The sequence below is a fragment of the Sinocyclocheilus anshuiensis genome, unplaced genomic scaffold (assembly GCF_001515605.1).
Source record: "Sinocyclocheilus anshuiensis isolate Anshui unplaced genomic scaffold, SAMN03320099.WGS_v1.1 scaffold117, whole genome shotgun sequence".
Classification (NCBI taxonomy): domain Eukaryota; kingdom Metazoa; phylum Chordata; class Actinopteri; order Cypriniformes; family Cyprinidae; genus Sinocyclocheilus; species Sinocyclocheilus anshuiensis.
The window spans coordinates 815,816-838,417 of record NW_015536624.1 but is presented as its reverse complement, the minus strand read 5'-3'; the positions used below and the strand labels follow the sequence as shown (position 1 = coordinate 838,417).

Genomic DNA, 22,602 nt, shown 5'->3' with positions numbered 1-22,602 from the left:
AGGAGTTAAGTTACAGTCGTAGTTCATTTTCAAGTCAAAATGTGAATTTGATCAATTTATTACAAAAAGGGAGCACATGTTCTTACTCAAATTGTGACATTTATTTAATATCTTTTATATCTGCAGCTCTGAAACTCTGTAAGTCAGTGAATAAATGCATTAATTTTCTTCTTGGCTGCATTATTTTTTCTTTAAAGACTCAAATCAGAGTTCGTCTTTGCCCTACGGATGAATCAGAACAACCTGACCCCATTCACTAAACATACATACATTTGTATGCAAATTCACATACACACACACACACACACACACACACACACACACACATGTCTGGTTTGCTATCCTTGTGGGAACATTGTAATGGTTTTTCTTCTGTACATACCGTATATTATATTGCCCTACACCTAAACCTACCCCTTACAGGAAACTTTGTGCATTTTTAGATTTTCAAAAAAATGAATTCTGGGTGATTTATTAGCTTGTTTACCCGTGGGGACCTCAATTTAGGTCCCCACCGTGACACGAGTCCCCATGAGTTTGTGCGTATTCAGGTTTAAGTCCCCACCTGAATAGAAAAATAGGTACTCACATCACATCACATCACACACACACACACACACACACACACACACACACACACACACACACACTTCCATCAGATCTCATATTGGTCCCATTTCCTTTCTTTTGAAACACACTTCCTGATTTCAGATGTGTTTATTGTGCGTGTTTATGTGAGTGTAGTGTCCGCTGTTGTCCTCGAGGTCACAGCATGCAACTGAACTCAACAAAACAAAGGACCAACAGGTCACATGTTCTCAAGTGCATTAATGAGAGAACCCATGAAGCGTTTACAATCGCACACGACGGCTCAGAAACAACCCTAAAACAAGTGTTTGCGAGTTAATTATTTGTTTCCACCTCCAAATTGGCTTTGCTTTAGCTATCCCGAGATTGTGGTTTCGTGAAAAACAGCATCCGCGTTGTCTTTGGGTGCGTTTGCGCTGTAATTGGTCTCAGATGCTCTTCGTGTTTTATTTCTGTTTACTCTCCAGTGGAAACAGACGTTATGACAGGAATCAAAGAACGCGGTGCGCTTTTGTGTTATTGTGGCGTTAAACTAGCGATGCTGCATACTTGTACCACATGTTTTCAACCAGGTTCTTGTATTTTCGCTGCATAAATGTGTTCTCGAGTGCACAAGAAAGAGCGCCGCTTTCATGCAGGATTGTGGCAAAACATTGATGATTGAGATGTAGTCTCAGATGTTTACAGTGTCTCGTATAAACGGCACACAGCTGAGCACACACGAACGCATATGTCTGCCATCTGCAGGGTTTGTGTTTATATAAGATAATCTTATTAAGGAGGTTATGTGATAATTGAAGAGCGCTTGAGTGGTTTGAGACTGAAAGCGGACTGCGGTCTGCAGTCGCAGGAGTAATGTCACGCTCCACTTGCGCATCAGGCTGGGATTTCAGAGTTATCTTTCCTTAAATTCTGTTTGAATTGGCCCCACCACACCGGCCTCAGGTTCGCAGGGACGTCCGCTGTGATTTACGCACCACTGAGTTTATTTTGCACTAAACGAGAACTTTTGTCTTGAGTTGTTTACTGTTGAAAGCTCTGCTGTGTTTGAAGTGAATCTCTTTTACTGATACTCTCTTATTGTTTCCTAAAGCTTTTACGGTGAAACTTTACCTGAGTTCAAAAGTGCAGCTTATATTAAAGCAATAAGCCCCAAGAAGCCGTGGTTTACAGTGAATTTATAACAGCTAAGGGGCATTGTAAGGCACGACACGAAGCTGTTATAAATTCACTGTAAACCACGGCTTCACGGGGCTTATTGCTTTTATAAAATGGTTATTCCATATACGTAGTAAGGTTTCACAAAATAAAACAGAGCAAATAAAGTGTAATGATATTAATAAAAACAGTATTCTTCCACCAAATAATGTAGTTCCTCAGAATCAGTTGTGGTTCCAACAAAGTAGTTGCCGAGCAACACACAGACGTAAACAAAGGTGTATGTTTGTAGAGTAATTTAAAACAGCTTCGAACGCCGCTCAACCAATCAGAATCAAGGACCGGAACTATCCGTTTTATAAGTCTGTTTTTAGCCACTTTTATTTTAATTCTGATTTGTACGGTACAATACCGTTTAAAAGTTTGGGGTCAATAAGATCTAATTAATGCTTTTATTCAGCAAGGATGATGAAGTGACAGTAAAGACATTTGTAATGTTACAAAAGTTTTTTATTTCAAATAAATGCTGTTCTTTTGAACCTTCTTTTCACCAAAAAATCCTGAAAAAGTCATGGTTTTCATAAAAATATTATTTTCGACATTTATAATAATATGAAATGTTTCTTGAGCAGCAAATCAGCATATTAGACTGATTTCTGAAGGATTATGTGACACTGGAATAAATTACATTTTACAGTATGTCCAAATATATACTGTATAATATTACTGTTTTTACTGCATTTTTGTGCAAGAGATTTCTTAAAAAAAAAAAAAATGAAAAAAATCTGCTGACCTGCCCTACTTCGTAAAAATGAGATTCTAAGTTAGAATATCATGCATTTGAGGTATTTTGTTATTTATAAATAAAAGAGCAACCCAATCAATTTGTGGCATATTTACCAATAAGATATGTGTCCCTGTGTTGTTTTCATCATTATCTGTGTGGTTTCAGCTGTCGGACGGAGGAAAGGCTGCTAAAGCAGGAGTGGCTGTGGGAGATCTGGTCCTGTCCATAGACGGCATCAGCACTGACGGCATGAACCACCTCGAGGCTCAGAATAAGATCAAATCCAGCACAGACAAACTCAGCCTCTCCTTACAGAAGTAAGAATATGCATGCACTGCTTTGGTAATGGGCAAAAAAGTTATTTATTAAGCTAAAAATGACAAATACATTAAATACACAATTATATAGGAAATAGTACTGTCCAGTATTCAAGTATGTGTTCTGAATAGTACAAACATGCAGTCTGTTTCTGCAATATATATACTGTGCACATTATGCAAATTGAATACACAGAATACAGAAACAAACTTTGCCAAATGTGCAGTATACAGCAATGCATGTAATACTGTATCCCACAATGCAGTGCGCTTGCTTTGACCTTCAGTATGATGGACTAACAGGGAAGTAATTGTAGATTTATTTATTTATTTATTTTTCTACTTTGTTTCATTATAAGACACAAAAGAATATATAGATTTATAAAATGTTTTTATTATTCACTAATTTAAGTGAATTAATGTTTATTTATTTATTATTCTTTTATTTTTAATGATTTTTAATTAGTTCATTTATTTTTAATATGTATTATGTATATATTTATTTATTATTTATTCATTTTGAATTAATTCATTTATTTTTTATTAGTGTTTTTATTTATTTATTTATTTATTTATTATGCGTTATTTATTTTTAAACTTTTTTATTATTTCATTTATTTTATTTATGTCATTAATTATTTTTAATTAGTTCATTTATTTTTATTATGTATTATGTTTTATTTATTTATTATTTATTCATTTTGAATACATTCATTTATTTTATTTGTGTTTTTATTTATTTATTTATTTATTATTAAACTTTTTTATTATTTCATTAATTTTTTTTATGTGTCATTATTTTATTCATTTATTTTTAATTAATTCATATTTATTTATTTGTTTGTTTTATTTATTATATTTTTTCTCAAGGTGATACCTGAATGCCACTCACTGAATTAAACATGCAACATGAGATCATGTGACAACATTCCATTCTACTATTTGAAATGTTTATTATGGAATAATGCCTTCGGTTTTTTTTTTTTTTTAAAAGTAGTAAGAAAGTAGACATTGACCAGAAAAGCTGTCAAGATCCAAACATGACAAAAATGACCATGAATGTAATATTCCAAGACATTTTATAATTTTGTGTGAGAAACAATATGAAATCGAAATGTTATTGTAATGTAATCTTACCTTCACACAAATTTAAGAAGCCTTGACAAATGAAAATCTACCATTTTGTTTGTTTATACAATGCATTGCTTATCTTTTGTTTGTTTATTTATTATAATTTGATGAATAAGGGAAGTCTCAGAAGTAATGAAGCTAAAACAATCAGACTGCACAAGCTCAAGAGATGATCACAATTCTTTTGCGTAAGCGCTCACATTCGATCTGTAGTATGTGCAGAGAACTAGTGGAGCACATTTGTCCAGACTTTTGACTGGTTCTCTGTGTGTTTGAGAGCAGAATAAGTGTGTTTTGTTTGCATGTGTGTGCCAGCTTCCTGTTTCCCTGTTTGGTCCACTAACGGAAAGTTTTCAAAGTCTCACTGTCAAGCCATGGGAATCACACACGCACATGCTGACACGTAAGACAGAGACTCGGTTTGCTCAGCGGTGACAGAAAAACACTCATGAGTTGGTCTGGTGGAAATGAAAACATCAAGAGAGAGACTGGCACTGACGGACAGATACATGAGCATGTCAAACACGACAATTATGAGAGAAAATACGCTCAAATGTGTGTGTGTTTTTTTAAAGAGCGATATGCAAAGAAGCCTTTTTTTTTTTGGAGATACATTTAAAAATATTTATGTCAGGACCACTGTCGTCAAAATGATAGACACTTAGCAAACAGTTTGGTTTGGCGGTATGGTTCTGTTCTGGGCAAAAACTCTCTGCCCATCTATGCAGCCTGTCATGAATGAGCAGGGAGAGCAGCAATAATAACCCCCCACGGGTAAACAGAACAGAACAAAGCAGATATCATTAATGTACTTAATGATATTTAAGTGAAACACATTATTCAAGATAACAGGAGTCTGATTCAAGGAGGAATATCAGAAAGCCAAGTCCTGACTGTGGCGAAAGGAGGAGCTGGGGATGGAGGAGGGTAATTTGCTCCTGAGCAAGTGAAAAAGCTGCTGAATAATACTGAAGAGACCGTATATAGGAAAGCCGTGATAGGCATTGTATTCCTATAGGTAGATGTGGATCATCTGAGAGTCAGCCGATGCAAACTTGACTCAAGTGAGCGGCCAGAACTAACGCTATACGCTTGATTTTTGGGTAAACTATCCCTTTAATTCTTTTATTCAGTAAGGGTACAATAAATTGATCAAAAGCGACAATAAAGGCATTTATAAGGTTATAAATTATCAAATATTAAGCAGCACAACATAATAAGATATGTTACTTGAGCACAAAATCAGCATATTAGAATGATTTCTAAAGGATCATGTGACACCGAAGACTGTAGTAATGATGCTGAAAATTCAGCTTTACCGTCACAGGAATAAATGACATTATTTTAAATAGTAATAATAAATAGAGCTTATATAGGAATGCCGTGATAGGTGTCGTATTCCTATGCGATCAGCTGAGAGTCAGCCGATGCAAGCTTGACTCACGTGACCTAATTTAGGCCTACATTTAAGATTTATGTATTTGAGAATTGCATATAAAAAACCATGTTCATACTTTGTGTCATTTTTTCACAATTAACAGATTTATACTGATTTGAGGCAATTTAAATAAATGCATTTTAAAAGTATAATTATTTAAATAGACCAACACAGATGCAAATAGCTCATAATAAACTATGCCATGATTTTTTGAGGGAAGAAATCTTACCAGCTTCTTACATATTTCATTAAAGGGGTCATATGATGATGCTAAAAATAACATTATTTGGTGTATTGTGCAATGTTTACGCAGTTTAAGGTTAAAAAAACACATTATTTTCCACATTCCGTAAAGTATTGTTGCTCCCCTCTGCCCCGCCTTTCTGAAACGCATTGATTTTTACAAAGCTCATCATTCTGAAAAGCGCGGTGTGCTCTGATTGGCCAGCTATCCATTGCGTTGTGATTGGCTGAATACCACAAGCATGTGACGGAAATGTTACGCCCCTTACCATATTTGGAAACACACAGCATCTCCACGACATGACAGCGGCGGCAGCAATACTACAGCAAGAATAAAAGTTACGCCTTCTTTCTTTGCGTAAACATTTGGGCGGTGTTATGCAAATCTTCCCACATCGTGACGTAGACATGTGGGGGCATGTTTAAACGAGGCGTTTTAGGAGGGCGTGGACAAGTCTTAACTTTTATAAAGAATATCTCTTTGGGTTTGAGACTTTAGTCTTTGCAACTTTATGGATCTTATGCACGAACAGCTTGTAACACTCCAAAGAGAAAGGAAAACTTGAAATCGCATCATATGACCCCTTTAATGTATGACTGACATACTGTATGCATCACATAAAGTTTATTAGTTTATTTATGTTAAAACTATATAATCCAAAAAAATTGAAATGTTTTATTTATTTATTTTGTAAGAAATTCAAACACATAAATCTTACATTTAGGTCTATTTTTTTTGTTTTGTTTGTTTGTTTTTTTGAGGCTTCATCTCACCCATATTCAGGTTGACACTTTGTGCAGAGTGTTGTTTTGATATGTAGTGATGGTAAACTAATCACCTTCTCTGTTTTACTGGGGATTAGTATTAATAGAACTACACCAACATCAGCACCATCTGAAACCAGCAGTGTGTGTGTGTGTGTGTGTGTGTGTGTGTGTGTGAAAGTTAATGACTGAAGTGTGATATGCAAACCTTTCATGGTTCATACTTCTCTACGCAAGTATGTTTTCTGTCTACATGAGCTCCATTTCGTGCATTGTGGATTTCTGAAATGTGTCAGTGCAATTCATAGTGTTGCCTCTAGGGTACTACATATATTCAGGGTTATTAGTTAACTAAAACTAAAACCATTAGAAAAAAACAACAACTTGGAATTAAATAAAATATTTTAAAAAGTCAGCTTATTTTACATTTTCATTTGGTTTAACTTGAAGTACTTAAATAATGAAATAAAAAATAACAAAATTATTTTTTTTCCTTTTTTATTTTAATTAAAGGATTAGCAATTTTGTTATTTTTATGATTTTTTTTATTATGTCTCTGTAGTACATACATACATGCATTTTATTTTTTTTAATGAATTTTAATGTTTATTTTATTTCATTTATTAAAGTAATGCTTTTTATGCTTTTTAGCTAATGATAATAACCCTGGATATTATTCAGATAGCTGCTAAACATGTTGGCACGACGTCTCATCAAACTGTTGCTCTGGTTTGACAGTAGCTGACCTGAAAGAGAAAACTTTTGTTGCATCAGAATACCGTGATGCATGAAATCTAGCTTGCCAAAATAGACGGCTTTGAATTTATGCACTTGGAGTAATGCAAGTTTCTCATCTTTCTCCACTGACAGCCATTCAACAACAGCAGTCATGTTCTATTGAAATTTTGGCCATATAATTTTTTTTTGGAAGCAACATATAATTTGCAAATGTTTCATTATATTATAAATGTTTGGCATGTTTTTTGTCTTCTGCACAGCAGTGGTACTGTATGCTTTAGTCTGGGTTATTAGGTTATGTTGTGGTTTGGGTTTAGTTTTACCTGGCTTATATTTTCTGTTTTTTGTAATTACAGCAGCCTGAAGGTAATGGGTAATTTTATTCATTAAATGCTTTTGTGTGAATCAGAAACTGTCGAGAAGCAAACAAAGAAGCAAGACACTGAGAGAGCAGCCGTTTATATGTTTGAGTGTGTTGAAGTGTGCGTCTGCGGGTCTTAAGCACTAATGGAGGACGCTGGGGTTTTATTGGAGAGCTGCTGTGGAGATGCCAGACTGGGCTTCAGCTGGAGAGATGTGGAGTTTTACAGGCTTTCTGTTGATTCTCATAGATGACAGTAGATTACACAGAGAGAACAAGAGACTCCATGTTAATTAAAAGCACATGCAGTGAATGATTTTATTGAATTTTTTTTTTGGTTTGTGTTTGCTGTGAGAGAGCCAGTGTCACTGCTGTTCTTCATCTCACTTACCATGAGCTCACACAGATGCTCATATCAAGTCCATTTCTAATGCTAATTTCTTAAGGTTTGAAGTTATTGATTGATTGATTGATTTTCCATGACTTCCATTTATTTGTTTGCTTATTTTCTTTCCATTAGGTTCATTTATTTATTTGTTTGCTTATTTTCTTTCCATTAAGTTCATTTATTTATTTATTTGTTTGTTTTCCCAAGTCCATTTACGTTTATTTACTTATGTACTTATTTATTTAGCAAATAAATCAATAAATCAATCAATTAAGGTTTGAAGTTATTGATTGATTGATGGATTGATTGATTTTCCATGACTTCCATTTATTTATTTAAGTCCATTTGTTTGTTTGTTTTCCAAGAAGTCTGTTTACATTTATTTACTTAATTATGTACTTATTTATTTAGTAAATACATGAAGTGTATTTATTTATTTAGTAAATGAATAAATTAAGTCTATTTATTTATTTTTAATGAAGTCTGTTTATAATGTTAACTTCTTAAGGCTTCTTATCCCAAAACATACATAATTTGACAATTTGCACATTTTCTCTAGCCCTTTGAGTTAAATATCTTAACTATTTAAGCTGTTTTTGCAGCTTAATTTAAAGGGGAAACAAACTTTCTTGTCCCATTGAAGTTTTTTTTCTTGTTATAAGCTCAGACTTCACTAAATTGTTTAATTTGTAGATAGGACGTGTAGATATATTCACTTGTTATTTTTTATATAAATATAACATGCATGTTGCATAATATGCATATGAGCGCAGGTGCAATATGTGCTCTAATGACATTAGAGACAGTATAGAATGAAAGCTGGGCATCTAGTAATAAAAATAAATGGGAGAAAGCATTGCTGTTTAATTTATTACAGACTGTGCAAGCATAATTTCTAATGCTATTGTCAGATTTGCCTGTTTTGATGTTTTTTTTTACTAGATTTCGGTCTAGTAGACCTGAGCTGTACTGGTTTGTAACAAAGATGGCTGAAGGGAAGTGTCTTGCCTTGTTGACGTGTGTGTGTGTGTGTGTGTGTTTGGAGGATGTTTATATTGGCTGTTCTGAGACACGGCAGGCTTCTGTTTCCACATTAATGAACTAAAATGTGTTTATATCCACTGAAATAACAATGAAAGTACTTTAGGGAAAAAGAATTGTGAAATCTCAGGCCTTGAACGGCCTCTCTCAACAGCTTGAATCATGTAAACTAAGCTAAACAACAAATCGTGCCAGCTTTACGAAAACCTGTAATTCTTTATTCCCTTTTTGCGTGTGTGTTCTTGATTGTACGAATGTGTTGTTTATGCATCTGTCTGTTTTTGTGTTACGGTTCAGGTTTGACGTTTGTTAGGCCACATCCAAACACACAAATGAATCCTCGCTGGTTCTGAATGCTTAAACACACAGGCGGGTGCCAGATCCTCATCAGAGCGCAGATTAAACTGACCACACAACTTCCTAAGCACAGAAGATGTCAAACATAGCATCCGATTCAAGCGTTCACAGCAGGGTTGAATGCAGGTTACTTGATTATATGGGTTTGTGGGAGGTGTTTTTCTGACCGATTGGAGGAAATGTTTAGCTTGATTTAATTAAACCGGCTAAACTTCATCTCAAACCACTTTTGAGTAACCTCAGGATCATAACAACCCCTGACATGAGTTCACGTCCCCAGAGAGAGACCAAAAAGAGCTTATTTATGCTTATTATTTATGAGTTTATGCATAAAGAACAAGGGAAATAAATCCTAGAAAAAAAAGCAATTTTCACGAGATTGCTAGTAAATTTTTAGAAACAATTACATAGAACCAGCATGTAACACATTAAATTAAAGTGTGAAATTTTGAAGTAGAAAAACTGAAATAGTATTTTCTTGTAAAATGTACTCCAATTTTTTTTTTACAGTGTGGTAAGTTGTAGACTGCTTTAATTTGTATTAGATGAATCTGGGAAAATTATGTGAAAATTTAAACAGCACAAGAAAAATAACGATGTTTATGCATGTATTTATTTTCATAATAATCAGCACTGACAGTAATGAATGAATGAAGCCGTAATAATACTGTACATTTATTTTAGTGTTATTATTAATATTGTTCAAGTTCCTGTTAAGAGTCGACTTTCTCACCAGATGAACTTCATTTTTAACTCTCGCAGATCTGAATTTGGACTCTTAACACTCTTTTGTCCCAAATGTCTGAAACATTATTCTGAAAGAAAAACAGTTTGGACATTTGGACTCAGATGCAGAGAGAACACAAATGTTTCTCTGTAATTCATCTATTCTAACTGATATTTCATTTGTAAACAATAAGATACGGAGAGAGAGACAGAGCCAGCAAAAGATGCCAGAGCTAGAGATCGGCTTGCGTTTTAATATGTACTGTATTGTTTATTATAAAACGGATAGTTCCGGTCCTTGATTCTGATTGGTTGAGCCAAGTTCAAAGCTGTTGTAAATTACTCTACAAACATGCAACCACTTTGTTGCTCGGCAACCACTTTGTTGGAACCACAACCGTTTCTGAGGAACTACATTGTTTGGCGGAAGAATACTGTTTTTATTAATATCATTACACTTTATTTGCTCTGTTTTATTTTGTGAAACCTTACTACGTATATGGAATAACCGTTTTATAAAAGCAATAAGCCCTGTGAAGCCGTGGTTTACAGTGAATTTATAACATCTAAGGGGGTTATAACAATGCCCCTTAGCTGTTATAAATTCACTATAAACCATGGCTTCTTGGGGCTTATTGCTTTATTTTGAATTTTTTAATGTGACTCATTTTTCTGTGTGCACATTCAGAGTGGAATACTAGCTTACTGTGCAGTACACACTGTATAGTGCATACTATTTTTAAAAATATAAGTGAAACACATTACTCCACTCACACTTCAAACAGTAGTATGCTACATTGAAGTCAGATGGCCTCAAAATCTAAACCTCATTTGCATGTTTAATTTGGTGTTTGGTGAGTGTATCTTGTTGTTATTATTATTTTTTTTTTGCATTTTTAATCAAATTTTGTTTAAAATGTCTTACATTTACATTTGAGTCAAAGAAGGAGAGAAATAAACTTGCTGGAAATGAAAGGTCAGGTTGAGTACATTGCATTGTGGGATGCAGTTTTCTACTCTGTTTGTTTTTCTTCCTCATTATTTTGTGTCTTGTTTTCTAGTATAAGTTTCTAAACATTCTTAATTCAAGATAAATTTACTTAAAGTGAAATGACTTAAGATTCTGAGATGAAAAATGTGTCAAAAGTGTATGTTCAAAACAATAAAAAACTGGGTCAGAAAAATAAACTTAATACAAAGGAAGAACCAGATAATTTTTCTTACCCCATTGACAGATATTTTCCCCTTGCTTTTTAAATATAAACTCACTTTATTTTGATAAATTTTTTAGAAAACAAGTCTTTACCCTTTAAAATCCTTTACCTAATTGATCTAGTATTCCTGGTCAAAAACTGACCAGCCTTTAAAATCTCTTATTATGCTATATTATCACTAAATCTTGCATTCAGTTTTTTATCAACTTGTTTTCTTGCAATTAGCAAAGGTTTTGTGTTTCTTTTTGGAACTGATTAATCGTAGGCCTCATCGATCTGAGCATATGCACCTCAGTTTTGGAGTGAAAAGAAAAACTATTTATGGCTAATTTTGGAAATATTCACAAAAAAATGAGGTGCATAAGCTCAGATCAATGAGGCTTAAGATCAGTCAGTTCCAAAAAGAAGTACAAAACATGTGCTAGCTGAAATAAAACAAGCTGACAAGAGATTGAATCCAAGATTTGGTGATAATATAGGAAAACAAGAAATTGTTTTGTAGGCCAGCCATTTTTTTGAACAGGAACACCGCAAGTGCAGCAAGGTGGGAAACAATCCTTAAAGGTACAGAAATTATTTTTTTTGGGAAGGTGTTATACACACAGTGTGAGCATAATTAGTTTTGTCCAATGCGACAACATTAGCATTTTGGGGGAAAATAAAATCCTGAACACAACATAAGGGTTAAGCAAAGTAAATGTATCTTGATTTAAGTTTTAAGACAAAAATACCAAGTAAGAAATCATGTTTTTGCAGTGTACTGCTCATTTCGGCCAATTCATGTGCATACTGACCTTTTAGCGACCCTTGTACGGACCACTGTGCAATCTGCAATTCTTTGCTCAAACAAGAAATCAGACAGATTTACTCTTAAAATCGGACAGCATCAGGGTTACAGGTCTTCTTTATGAACCAGGTTTGCACAGATATCTAATGTAAAGTAATGTAAGCAAGAAAGAGAATGTGAATCAATCAGGTCTTTTAGCTGTTGCAAAACCTGCATGTTCTGGACTGTGTAGGATGGTCAGTTTGCCCTCAGATGAACATGATTTGTATGCCATGTGTGTTTTTTTTTCTCATGACTGCTCTCAAAGCATTAAATTACTCTGTAAACCTCCTGCACTTTTATCTCTAAACTCTCTCTCTGCATCAATTCTAAGCTCTTAACTGTCTAAAAGTGTAAGCTGAAGCCTGTTTCACCAGAACAACACACACTGTCCTGCACTTCAGCACATCCCTGAATGTGTGTGGCGGCGTTCACAGGATATCACAGCTGGATGAAATCCCATTTTCCATTAGCGAGATACAGCAGGATAAAAATCAACATTTGGAAGAGAGTTCAAAGCGTAATGAAATTTCCACCCTCAGATTATTCTGCTCAACAGAAATTGTAATATTTCATGGTTTCGAACTTGAAAAGAATATACAGTAATAATGACCTTCCTTCATGTCCTTTTGCTCTCTTGATTAATAACTGATATAGTAATTCCTGATTGCAACATAGCGTCTTAAAGGAATAGTTCACCCAGAAATCAATATTCTTTCATTCCGTGGAAAACAAAGGTCTAGAAGGAGATATAATGCCCAAATTGCTCTTTTCCATGTACTGTAAGTAGGTCCAAAATGACAAAATATATAGAAAAAAGTGTACGTGATGGCAGAATATTTCTTTTTGGTTGAACTGTCACTTTAAAGCTGATGTGAGTCATTTCTGTCATTTGAAACAGGCTTTCAAAACACTGTATATGTATGATACTTTGAAAAATATTCTTGATGTTTCATTGTAGTTTTCAGATCAGTCTACTGGTTTCTGGGTTGTTTAAAGCAATGGCATATAGATGGTTGTTACCAGTACCATTTAAAGTTCTAGTTTTCTAATCCTGTAGAAAACCATTTCTGGTTGTAATTGGAGCCTTAATTTTTAGGAGTGAAGTTAAGGCCATTTTTTGAGCCTATACACTCTTACTTACAAATAATGGTTCTTTATTGGCATTGATGGTTCCGTCAAGATCCTTTAACATCCATTGAACCTTTCCATTCCATTCGTGATTCTATTTTTTTAGCAAAATAATCATGATTAACTGTTTAATCTTGATTATTTTGCTCCAAAAATATAATCATAATTATTAATCAAGATTATTGTCGTTAAATTTTTTGTTCTTCATTTCATCACAGCACAAAGAGAATGTCAACTCACAAAACTGATATGTTTGCTGGTGTTTTCAGCTCACCAGCGCTTTTCTGTAATGTAGAGAGTGCAGGCGCATGGTTGCCAGGTTGGGAAGATGAAATAAACCATTGGACAGAACATTTATTGATTTATGAAAAAAAGCTCTGAATGGTGGATTTAAACTCTTGAAATCTTGTAACTGCAACCATGAAAGCTTGTGGAGGCTTGTTACCAATCCAAGATAATGCATATGCCAAATTAAAATAAAAAGTTTTCAGGATAAATAACCAGCAGGCAAATAAATGCTTAATAAATTGAGAGAAATCATGCACACGATTAAAATCCGATTTATCGTGCAACCCGATGTCAACATATGACTATTAGTTTTATTTTGCTCTCCATTTATCTCACTGCTATCTTATTAAGATAACGCAGTTGTGATATTTTGTTCCTGCGGCTGGTTTTTGCCGTTTTTCTCACCCAGACACAAATGTTCATTCACACACTGTAGCAGAACAGGAAAGTGGAGTTTGAAAGAGTTTCAGTTATTAATGAAGGGATATCAGCGAGTCGTGCGTCAGACTGCATTCTCAGGGTGTGAGATATAAACGAGACGTCAAACAGATGCTTGACGTCACCGTAGGGCAGATGTACACCGTCTTACACCGTTTGTGTATGTTTCTGTCTAAACATGAACGAACACACACACACACACACACACACACACACATACTTGTATTTGTGGTTTACGGGGACTCTCCATAGGCGTAATGGTTTTTATACTGTACAAACTGTACAGTATAAAAAAACCTACCCCTAAACCTACCCCTTACAGGAAACTGCTGCACACACACACACACACATATCACACACACACACACACACACACACACACACACACACACACACACATAAAGAGCTGTTCATTTGAGTGTAGTAAAATGGTCTAAGGAGTTTAAGAATGTAAGAATGACCTTCTTTGTTTATCAATTAAATACTATTAACTTAATAAACAGTTCCACATGTAATTTAAGACTTACTCTAATTGCAGGGTTATTGCATGTGTTGGTATTTTTGTCATTATGTGTGTGTGCCCTAACTCGTGTGCGTGTGTGTATTTTCTCTCTCTTTCTTTGTCATTATAATACTGTAGAATGACAGAATGTTCTAAGAATCTGAGTGATGCTGATGCAGTTCATTTTTATTGTCTTTTGACATAATTTCTCTGCATCTCTCTGGTAGGTTGAAGTATAAATAATTATCCACAAATTATCTATGAACATGATGCATGTTAATTATTTTTTAAGTTATATTTATGGGCTTTTTATGCATTTATTGTGAGAGGACAGTGGAGAGCTGACAGGAAAGCACTGGGTGGAGAGAGGGTAGCAGGATCTGCAAAGGACCTCGAGGTCGCTGTGAGCGCAGTTGTGATTAATTATTAATTGTTATGTATTTAAATAACTTCTGCCAGTTACACTACTGTTCAAAAGTTTGGAGTAATTACGATTTTTATACTTTAAAAAAGTCTCTTCTGCTCACAAGGCTGCATTTATTTGATTAAAAACAGTAGTAACAATAATATTGTGAAATATTGAATATATTTTAAAATGTAATGTATTCCTGTGATGCAAAGCTGAATTTTCAGCATCATTACTCCAGTCTTCAGTGTCACATGATCCTTCAGAAATCACTATAATATGCTGATTTGCTGCTTAAGGAACATTTCTCATTTTTTATCTTTGAAAAGTTGCACTGCTTCATATTTTTGTGGAAACGTTTGTGTTGTGTACATTTGTGTCAGGGATGCTTTGATGACTAGAAAGTTCAAAAGAACAGACTTTACTTGAAATTTCTTTTGTAACATTATACATGTCTTTACTGTCACTTTTGATCAATTTAATGCATTGTTGCTGAATAAAAGTATTAATTTCTTAAAAAAAAAAAAAAATCTTACTGACCCCAAACTTTTGAACAGTAGTGTACATCAAAGCCGGTTTGTGGTGTTTTAGTCAGTGGCATTGTTTTTTACATCTCTGTACATGGTTAACAACAGCTATTTTAATATCTGGATTTCATTTGACTTGCTTATTTCATTCCAAGCAAGAAACTGGCTCCTTAAAACATTGATGATTATTCCGAATTTTGCTAGGAAGGATATTTAAAGACTGTATGTCAAATTTGATTGAATATGAAATCAGTGAATTTAATAAAAATGATTCAGTTAACAAAGTTAAATGTCTAGTTTCTCTCTCTCTCTCCCTCTGGCGTTGTCCTGCTGGTCTTCTGAGTCCTGTGGATCTATATTGAGTGATACTGGGAAGAGAGTATTAGCTCATAACTGCAGAGTGCGAGTGCTCATGTTCATCTGACCGGATCAACAGTGCTAAACCCAGCCCGGCCCGCTGGATCTCACTCTTAAAGACCTCCGCGGAGGGATACACAGCCTTCTCATGAACTCACGATGGTCATGTGTGTGTGTGTGTGTGTGTGTGTGTGTGTGTTTGCATAGAAACAAAGATGAGCCACATATAGGAGCAAATGCTTACATCTCCTGTTATATGACACTCTTCAAGATGTGTGTGACTGTATTTTAGGTACAAAATTGTCCCCAGAAGCTAAATCGGATAAAACCTCCCGTTGGGAACATCTTTAAAGGTCAAAATGAGAAAAAAAAACTAAGAGATGTGTGAGATTGTTGTAGAAGGTCTTGAGTTCAGATTCTCAGAGATGGTAACTAATACTCAAGTCCTCTGCCAGCCTCACACACACATGCACAGCAACAGTATCGCTTACTGTCAAAGCTAGTTTGGAATTATTAAAGAGTTTTTAAATGGTTTTAAAACAGAAGTCTCTTCTGCTCACCAAAGCTGCATTTATTTGATCACAAATACAGTAACATCAGTAATATTGTGAAATATTATTGCAACTTAAAATAACACTTTTCTGTTTGAATATATTTTAAAATGTAATATGATGCAAAGCTGAATTTTCAGCATCATTACTCCAGTCTCCAGTGTCACATGATCCTTCAGAAGCCATTCTTATATGCTGATTAGCTTCGCAAGAAACATTTATGATAAGTAATGTTGTGCTGTTTCATATTTTTTTGAAAATAGTAATACACTACCATTCAAAAGCCACAGTAAAGGCATTTACAAAAGACTTCTGTTTCAAATGAATGTTGTTCTTTTGAATATTCTATTCATTGAAGAATCCTTAAAAATGTGTTACAGTTTCCACAAAAAATATTAAGCAGTTTTATTAACTGTTTTCAAAATTGATAATAATAATAATAAGAACCATTGTAAATAATCGAGCAGCAAATCAGCAAATTAGAATACTTTCTGAAGGTAAACACAGGAATAAATTACATTTTATAATATATATTCAAATAGAAAATACTTATTTAACATTTTGATGATATTTCACATTATTACTGTTTTTACTGTATTTTTGATCAAATAATTGCAGGCTAGGTGAGTATAAGAGACTTCATAATTATTCCAAATTTTTGACCACCACTAGTTTAAAACCAAATGGTTTCTTTAGGATACAAAACGTAATTCTGTTCTCCCTTGCAGGCGAAACAAATTCAGAACCACTCTACAAACTTCCATGCGGTCGTTCCGTGTCATTATGAATACAGGCCTATGATTTTACAGCAAACCACAGTTAGACGTTCGCTATGTACTGCCACTGCCAGCTCTAGATGTGGTCACAGCAGATTAATTAATGTTTTTGTCCATTGTTTGTGTTCCAACAGAGCTTCCAGTCTTCTGAAACCATATGTGGCACCAAAGGTAGGAGATTTATACACACATACATCCAGCCAGAGCGCACAACTGGAGTATTGTGTATATGTCATTATTCCCCTCTGAGACAGACACACCGCTCTATATGTATGCATGAGTTTTAGTTTTGCATGTTTGTAGCAAACATAAGTGTGCTTGCTGCGTTCAGTTATCTGTCTTGAATTGCTAAAAGTCACATGCTGTCATTTAGGTTGTGTTCAGAATAGAATACTAGAACAATGCATACCAAACATTTAATTATTTATAATTATTATTTTTTAAATATATTTTGTGAAACAGTGTGCTACATTGGTGTCACATGATGCACGTTCCTCATTACGAGGCATGTTTAATGTAGAAAGTTGCTGTCCAGTTACATTTATGCATTGCATTTACATTTTTACATTTGGCAGATCATTTTATCCAAAGTGAACTGCACTGCATTCAAGCTATATATTTATATTCATGCATTCCCTGGGATTGAACCTTTGTCATTGGCTTTTCAAGCACTACTGTATGCTTTACTGTTTGAGCTACAGGAATGCACTATTTGGTGTATCTCAGTGGTACATAAATAACATTAATTTGAGTTAAAATGGTGAAATTATCTGTTGCTTCGTGTGAGCAAAAATAACACCTGAAAATTAATATATTTTTGTTGCTTTTTCAGTGCAACATGCTGTCAATGAGAACAGGGCTTTGAAAATGCATCATAAGGTCATATGACCAAAATATTTATCATGGCATAATCCGTTCTGTTTTGCATACTTTTTTCTAAAATAATATATACTGTATTTAGTAAGTGGTCAGCTAATATTCCATTCTGAACATACTGACACACATTATTTAGGTCTCCAGTGGTGGAGCTTCTGTTGTATAACCCATTTGTTGTTGTCTGTTGATTTTGAGTTGCTCTTGTTGTCCTGCATGTGCTTTCCTCCATGTTTAGGATGATTCTGTGGAAATCATCAAACCCGTTCCCATGACAACCTCCATTCCATCTTCTTCTGACATCACAAACTCCACCCACATCACTTCATCCTCCAATAGGAGCGCTCGCCCATTTGAAGGGGCAGGGTCACCACACATAGCCTCTATTCCGTCCGCCGTGTCTGCTTTTGCACCCGCCTCCTCAGCTCAAAACCCTAATCCACAGGCTCCGCCCACTCCTACTGATGGTTCACCCAATCATCTACCGGCGGTGCCCCGCCCTTCAGTGTATAACACACCCATCAATCTCTACTCCAATGAGAATGCCTGTGAGGTTGCCATGGGCCAGAGGCGGGGCCTGCTGGAAAGCCAGGGTGAAAGCTCTCAGCTGAATGGGTAAGAGTTTGATTGACACTTCAATGCCCCACCCACCCTATAAACATAGAGCTCAACTCAAAAAGTGACAACTGCTTTTTCAGTGGCCTGGGTTCTGGAAGCATGTTTCCAGTTTGTTTTCTCCTTAGATGTTTCAGAAAATATCTTTAAAAATGTTTTCAGAAAATATTTTCAAAAATGTATGTAAGGACAAAGAGACAAGGCTGTGCACTACAGTATAAGGGAATTAATAAACTATGCATCCAATAAAACTTTGTAAATGATGTAAACAAATCAGTTGGGGCTTTTGTGGCTTCCCTGCTACAAAAAGCATCTTAAACCAGTATAAGCAGGTTTGCTGGGTCTCCCATCCTGGTTAGGCTGGTCTTATTAGATGGTTTTAGCCGGTTTTTAGGCATTTTTCAGCTAAAAGTAATGAGAATGACACAACACAATTACTAAAACTTTATACTAATATATCACTGTTCAGAACAAGTTAAAACAACAGCTTATACCAAATCAGACTATTTTAAGCTGTTTCGGCAGAGGTTTTAATGTATTTTTTTATTAGAAATTACTAAAATGTACCATTTTTTTGCATTTCCATTAGCGTGTTTGTTCTTTGTATCTGGATGTAATAGCAATATGAGATATTTTCAAATGTCATATTGCAGTTCAAACCACAACATATGACAAAATAATCCTATTATTATTTCACGAATGTGAACTAAATTACGGCTTACAGTTTATGATTTTGAATGCATATACTATTTTTAAACAAACTCAGAGCTCACGGTCAGTCTATCTTAAAATGTTCAGATGTTTTCACTAAAAATTATAGATTTTGGATGACGTTTTTACTTCCAAAACCCACCGTTGAACTCTATCGCCTCGTTTTGAACATCTACATGTTGCCAACAGCAGACTCTGTCACTGAGACCAAAACATAACATTTGAATATGAAACTATATTTAGTTGGTTTCCATGATGTCCCTCCCCACCTTTTTTGTAACATGGTTTAGTCCAAACATGCACTTCAGCTGGATGGATTAAACCATAAGTACACAACAGGTGAGTTTTGAATACTTGGCACAACATCATATTGAGTTATCAGAAGTCATGCCAACATTTAAACCCAACCAAAGTAGGAAGTACATCTGTCAAATATAAATTTTTACCCTTGTACTTTAATTTAATACATCATTTTTATACTTTATATACTATATAGTTTTAATACTTTTTTTAGGGGGGGGGGGTGGTCTTTAGGTCACTAATATTCCGAAATTTTCTTTCATACTGGCAGCATCTCTCAGTATCTCTTTTCGCGCAGTGACGTATGCGATATTCTGTTCGTTTACAGGCAGGTGGCAGTGGCTCTGATGTTTGCGTGTATATTTAGCTCTGTGTAATGCTATCTGTTGTGTGTTTTGGTGTGTGTGTGTGTGTATGAGGGCTCTTCCTTGGATAATGCCCCAGGGGAAGCTCAGATGTATTTTGTGTGGGTTTCATATTTTAATGATGATTTTAAAGTGCTGATTGACATTATTACGCAGAAGAACTACGTCTCTAATTACACGTGCTGATGCACATGCATATTGTGCGACTCGCATCATCAAATCAACGTGTTTGTTCTGATGCATTTTGTTTGTTTCTGTGTGCTAATAACATTAATCAGCCTGACACCAGCACAGATTAGAGTTTAATCACCCAATGAACCCATTCTGTATCTCGTTAACTGTTTGGAGCACTACTTATACTAGTCATACTGCTATTTTTGAAGAATGTGTACATAGTATGCATGGGATATAACCTGCCTACGAGTGCCACAATATGCAGTATATACTGCACAGTATGCTAGCATTTAATTCTAAACATGATATTTGTTAAATACCTGAACGCTGTGTCTGAAAAAAGGAGAGAAAGAGGAAAATATTAGAGATGTGGGAGAGAAAACTGATGAGAACCAAATGCTTCTCGTCATACTACGCACTCATCTAATGGTTTTTATCCTCCCTCTCTCATAAACTCTGATAATTCCTCCTCATTATCCTCATACAGCTGTACATTATAGAGTCAAATCAGTGCCAGCCCTGTTTCTATGATTTTTATAGGCAATTGTTGAGAAAACATATTCCTCCTTAATGCAGCCCCGTGTGTGCCTGGTTCTGGATACTGTATTTTGTTTGAATGGAAAGAATTCCTCTGGATTAAGTTTGTTTTATTCTTTGTTGACCGATATGGTGTTTTTAAAGGAATAGTTCACCCAGTTTCTTCATCAGAACAGATTTGGAGAAATGTAGTATTACATCACTTGCAGTGAATGGGTGCCGTCAGAACGAGAGTCCAAACAGCTGATAAAAACATCACAATAATCCACACCACTCCAGTCCATCAATTAACATCTTGTGAAGTTGAAAATCTGTGTTTGTAAGAAACAAATCCATCAAGGCATTTTAACTTTAAATTGTTGCTTCTGGTCAAAATTTGTATCCATAATTCATAATAACGCTTCATCCAGTGGAATGTATGTGTTTTCAGCTGTTGGTCTGTCTCAGAGGGCTTCAGGAATCAGAGTTATGTATATTCAGCCAGTGATGATGAGATGATTGTATGAGTTTAATGGTTATTTTTCTCCTCTATGCTCTTTTCAGCAGGTGACTCCAGCCACAAAGTCAGTACCATACTGATGCTCCTTTCACTGTGTGTGTGTGTGTGTGTGTGTGTGTGTGTGTGTGTGTTGTAAATATTGCCATGATTTGTAGTGAAAACATTGTTTTCCCAAGAATTTTCCTTCATCTCAACTTTGAGAGTGCTTTGCTTTTCTTTGTGAATATAACTAACACTGTGAAGAACCACTAAGTATTAAACTTTAGTGTAACTTGTCTTGTAGTTAATGTAATCTAATTTACATTGTACTCAAGACACTTTCAAGAATACCATGGTACATCCCTGTTGAAAAAAACAGCATATGCTGGTTAGGTATGTTTTGACGCTGGGATGCTGGTTTAAGCTGGTCCTTTGCTGGTTTATGCTGGTCCTTTGCAGGTTTAAACTGGTCCTTTGCTGGTTTAAGGTGTTCCTTTGCTGGTTTATGCTGGTCCTTTTGCGGTTTAAACTGGTCCTTTGCTGGTTTAAGGTGTTCCTTTGCTGGTTTATGCTGGTCCTTTGCAGGTTTAAACTGGTCCTTTGCTGGTTTAAGGTGTTCCTTTGCTGGTTTATGCTGGTCCTTTGCAGGTTTAAACTGGTCCTTTGCTGGTTTAAGGTGTTCCTTTGCTGGTTTATGCTGGTCCTTTTGCTGGTTTATGCTGGTCCTTTGCTGGTCCTTTGCTGGTTTATGCTGATCATGTGCTGGCAAAGGACCAGCTTAAACCAGCAAAAGGACCAGCATAAACCAGCAAAGGACCAGCTTAAACCAGCAAAGGACCAGCTTAAACCAGCAAAGGACCAGCTTAAACCAGCATCCTACCGTCAAAACATACCTAACCAGCATATGCTGTTTTTTTCAACAGGGATATTCAAAACCCATGGTAGTACCATGGTAGGCCTACTTTTCTAGTATTTCTTCCCCCTTTGATTGGTATCGTAGTACAGTATCAGATGGTGATATCATGGTATTTTAATATGAATAATGTACTGAAGGATCACCATGTTTATGTAGCCTGCTAGGATTTACATGGTTTTCCAAAGTCCTTAAAACATCTTTTGTACTACTATGGTAGCATATATGTAAAACAAATAAAGTAAACAGAAATATTTTATTAGTGTAGCACCGCTGATCCCTGCTGAAGAAAAACAATAGACACCATCACAAAATTTGTAATGGTTTTGCTGGTTATAATGGGACTTGTATTGGTTTAATGGAAACTGTAATGGACCCTGTGGGTCTCTACTGGTAATTGGTCACCGTCTATTGGTGGCTTGTTAAAACCAATAAATCCTAATGGAATATGTCCCAAAACACACTACAGGAAACAATTTTTAATGGTTTTAATGGTTAAAAGTTGATGGTTTGTTATGTCTGTAATGGTAGTTGTAGTGGAAACCATTCGAATTTTCTGTGATGGTTCTATTGTTTTTTTTT

At 35.2% G+C, this 22,602-nt stretch overlaps 1 protein-coding gene across 4 annotated transcripts in view; it reads left to right on the top strand.

The window, feature by feature from the left end:
• pdlim5a (PDZ and LIM domain 5a) overlaps positions 1-22,602 on the top strand; it is a 60,658-nt gene that overhangs the window by 18,759 nt on the left and 19,297 nt on the right. For 3 of the 4 annotated variants that reach the window (XM_016506965.1, XM_016506957.1, XM_016506970.1), the window contains exons 3-5: positions 2,699-2,850; positions 17,189-17,225; positions 18,166-18,542. In XM_016506965.1, coding sequence (XP_016362451.1) covers positions 2,699-2,850; positions 17,189-17,225; positions 18,166-18,542 — 566 coding nt within the window. Of the gene's footprint in view, positions 1-2,698; positions 2,851-17,188; positions 17,226-18,165; positions 18,543-21,172; positions 21,193-22,602 lie in introns of all 4 variants that reach the window. The other variant, XM_016506978.1, reaches the window with a different exon arrangement.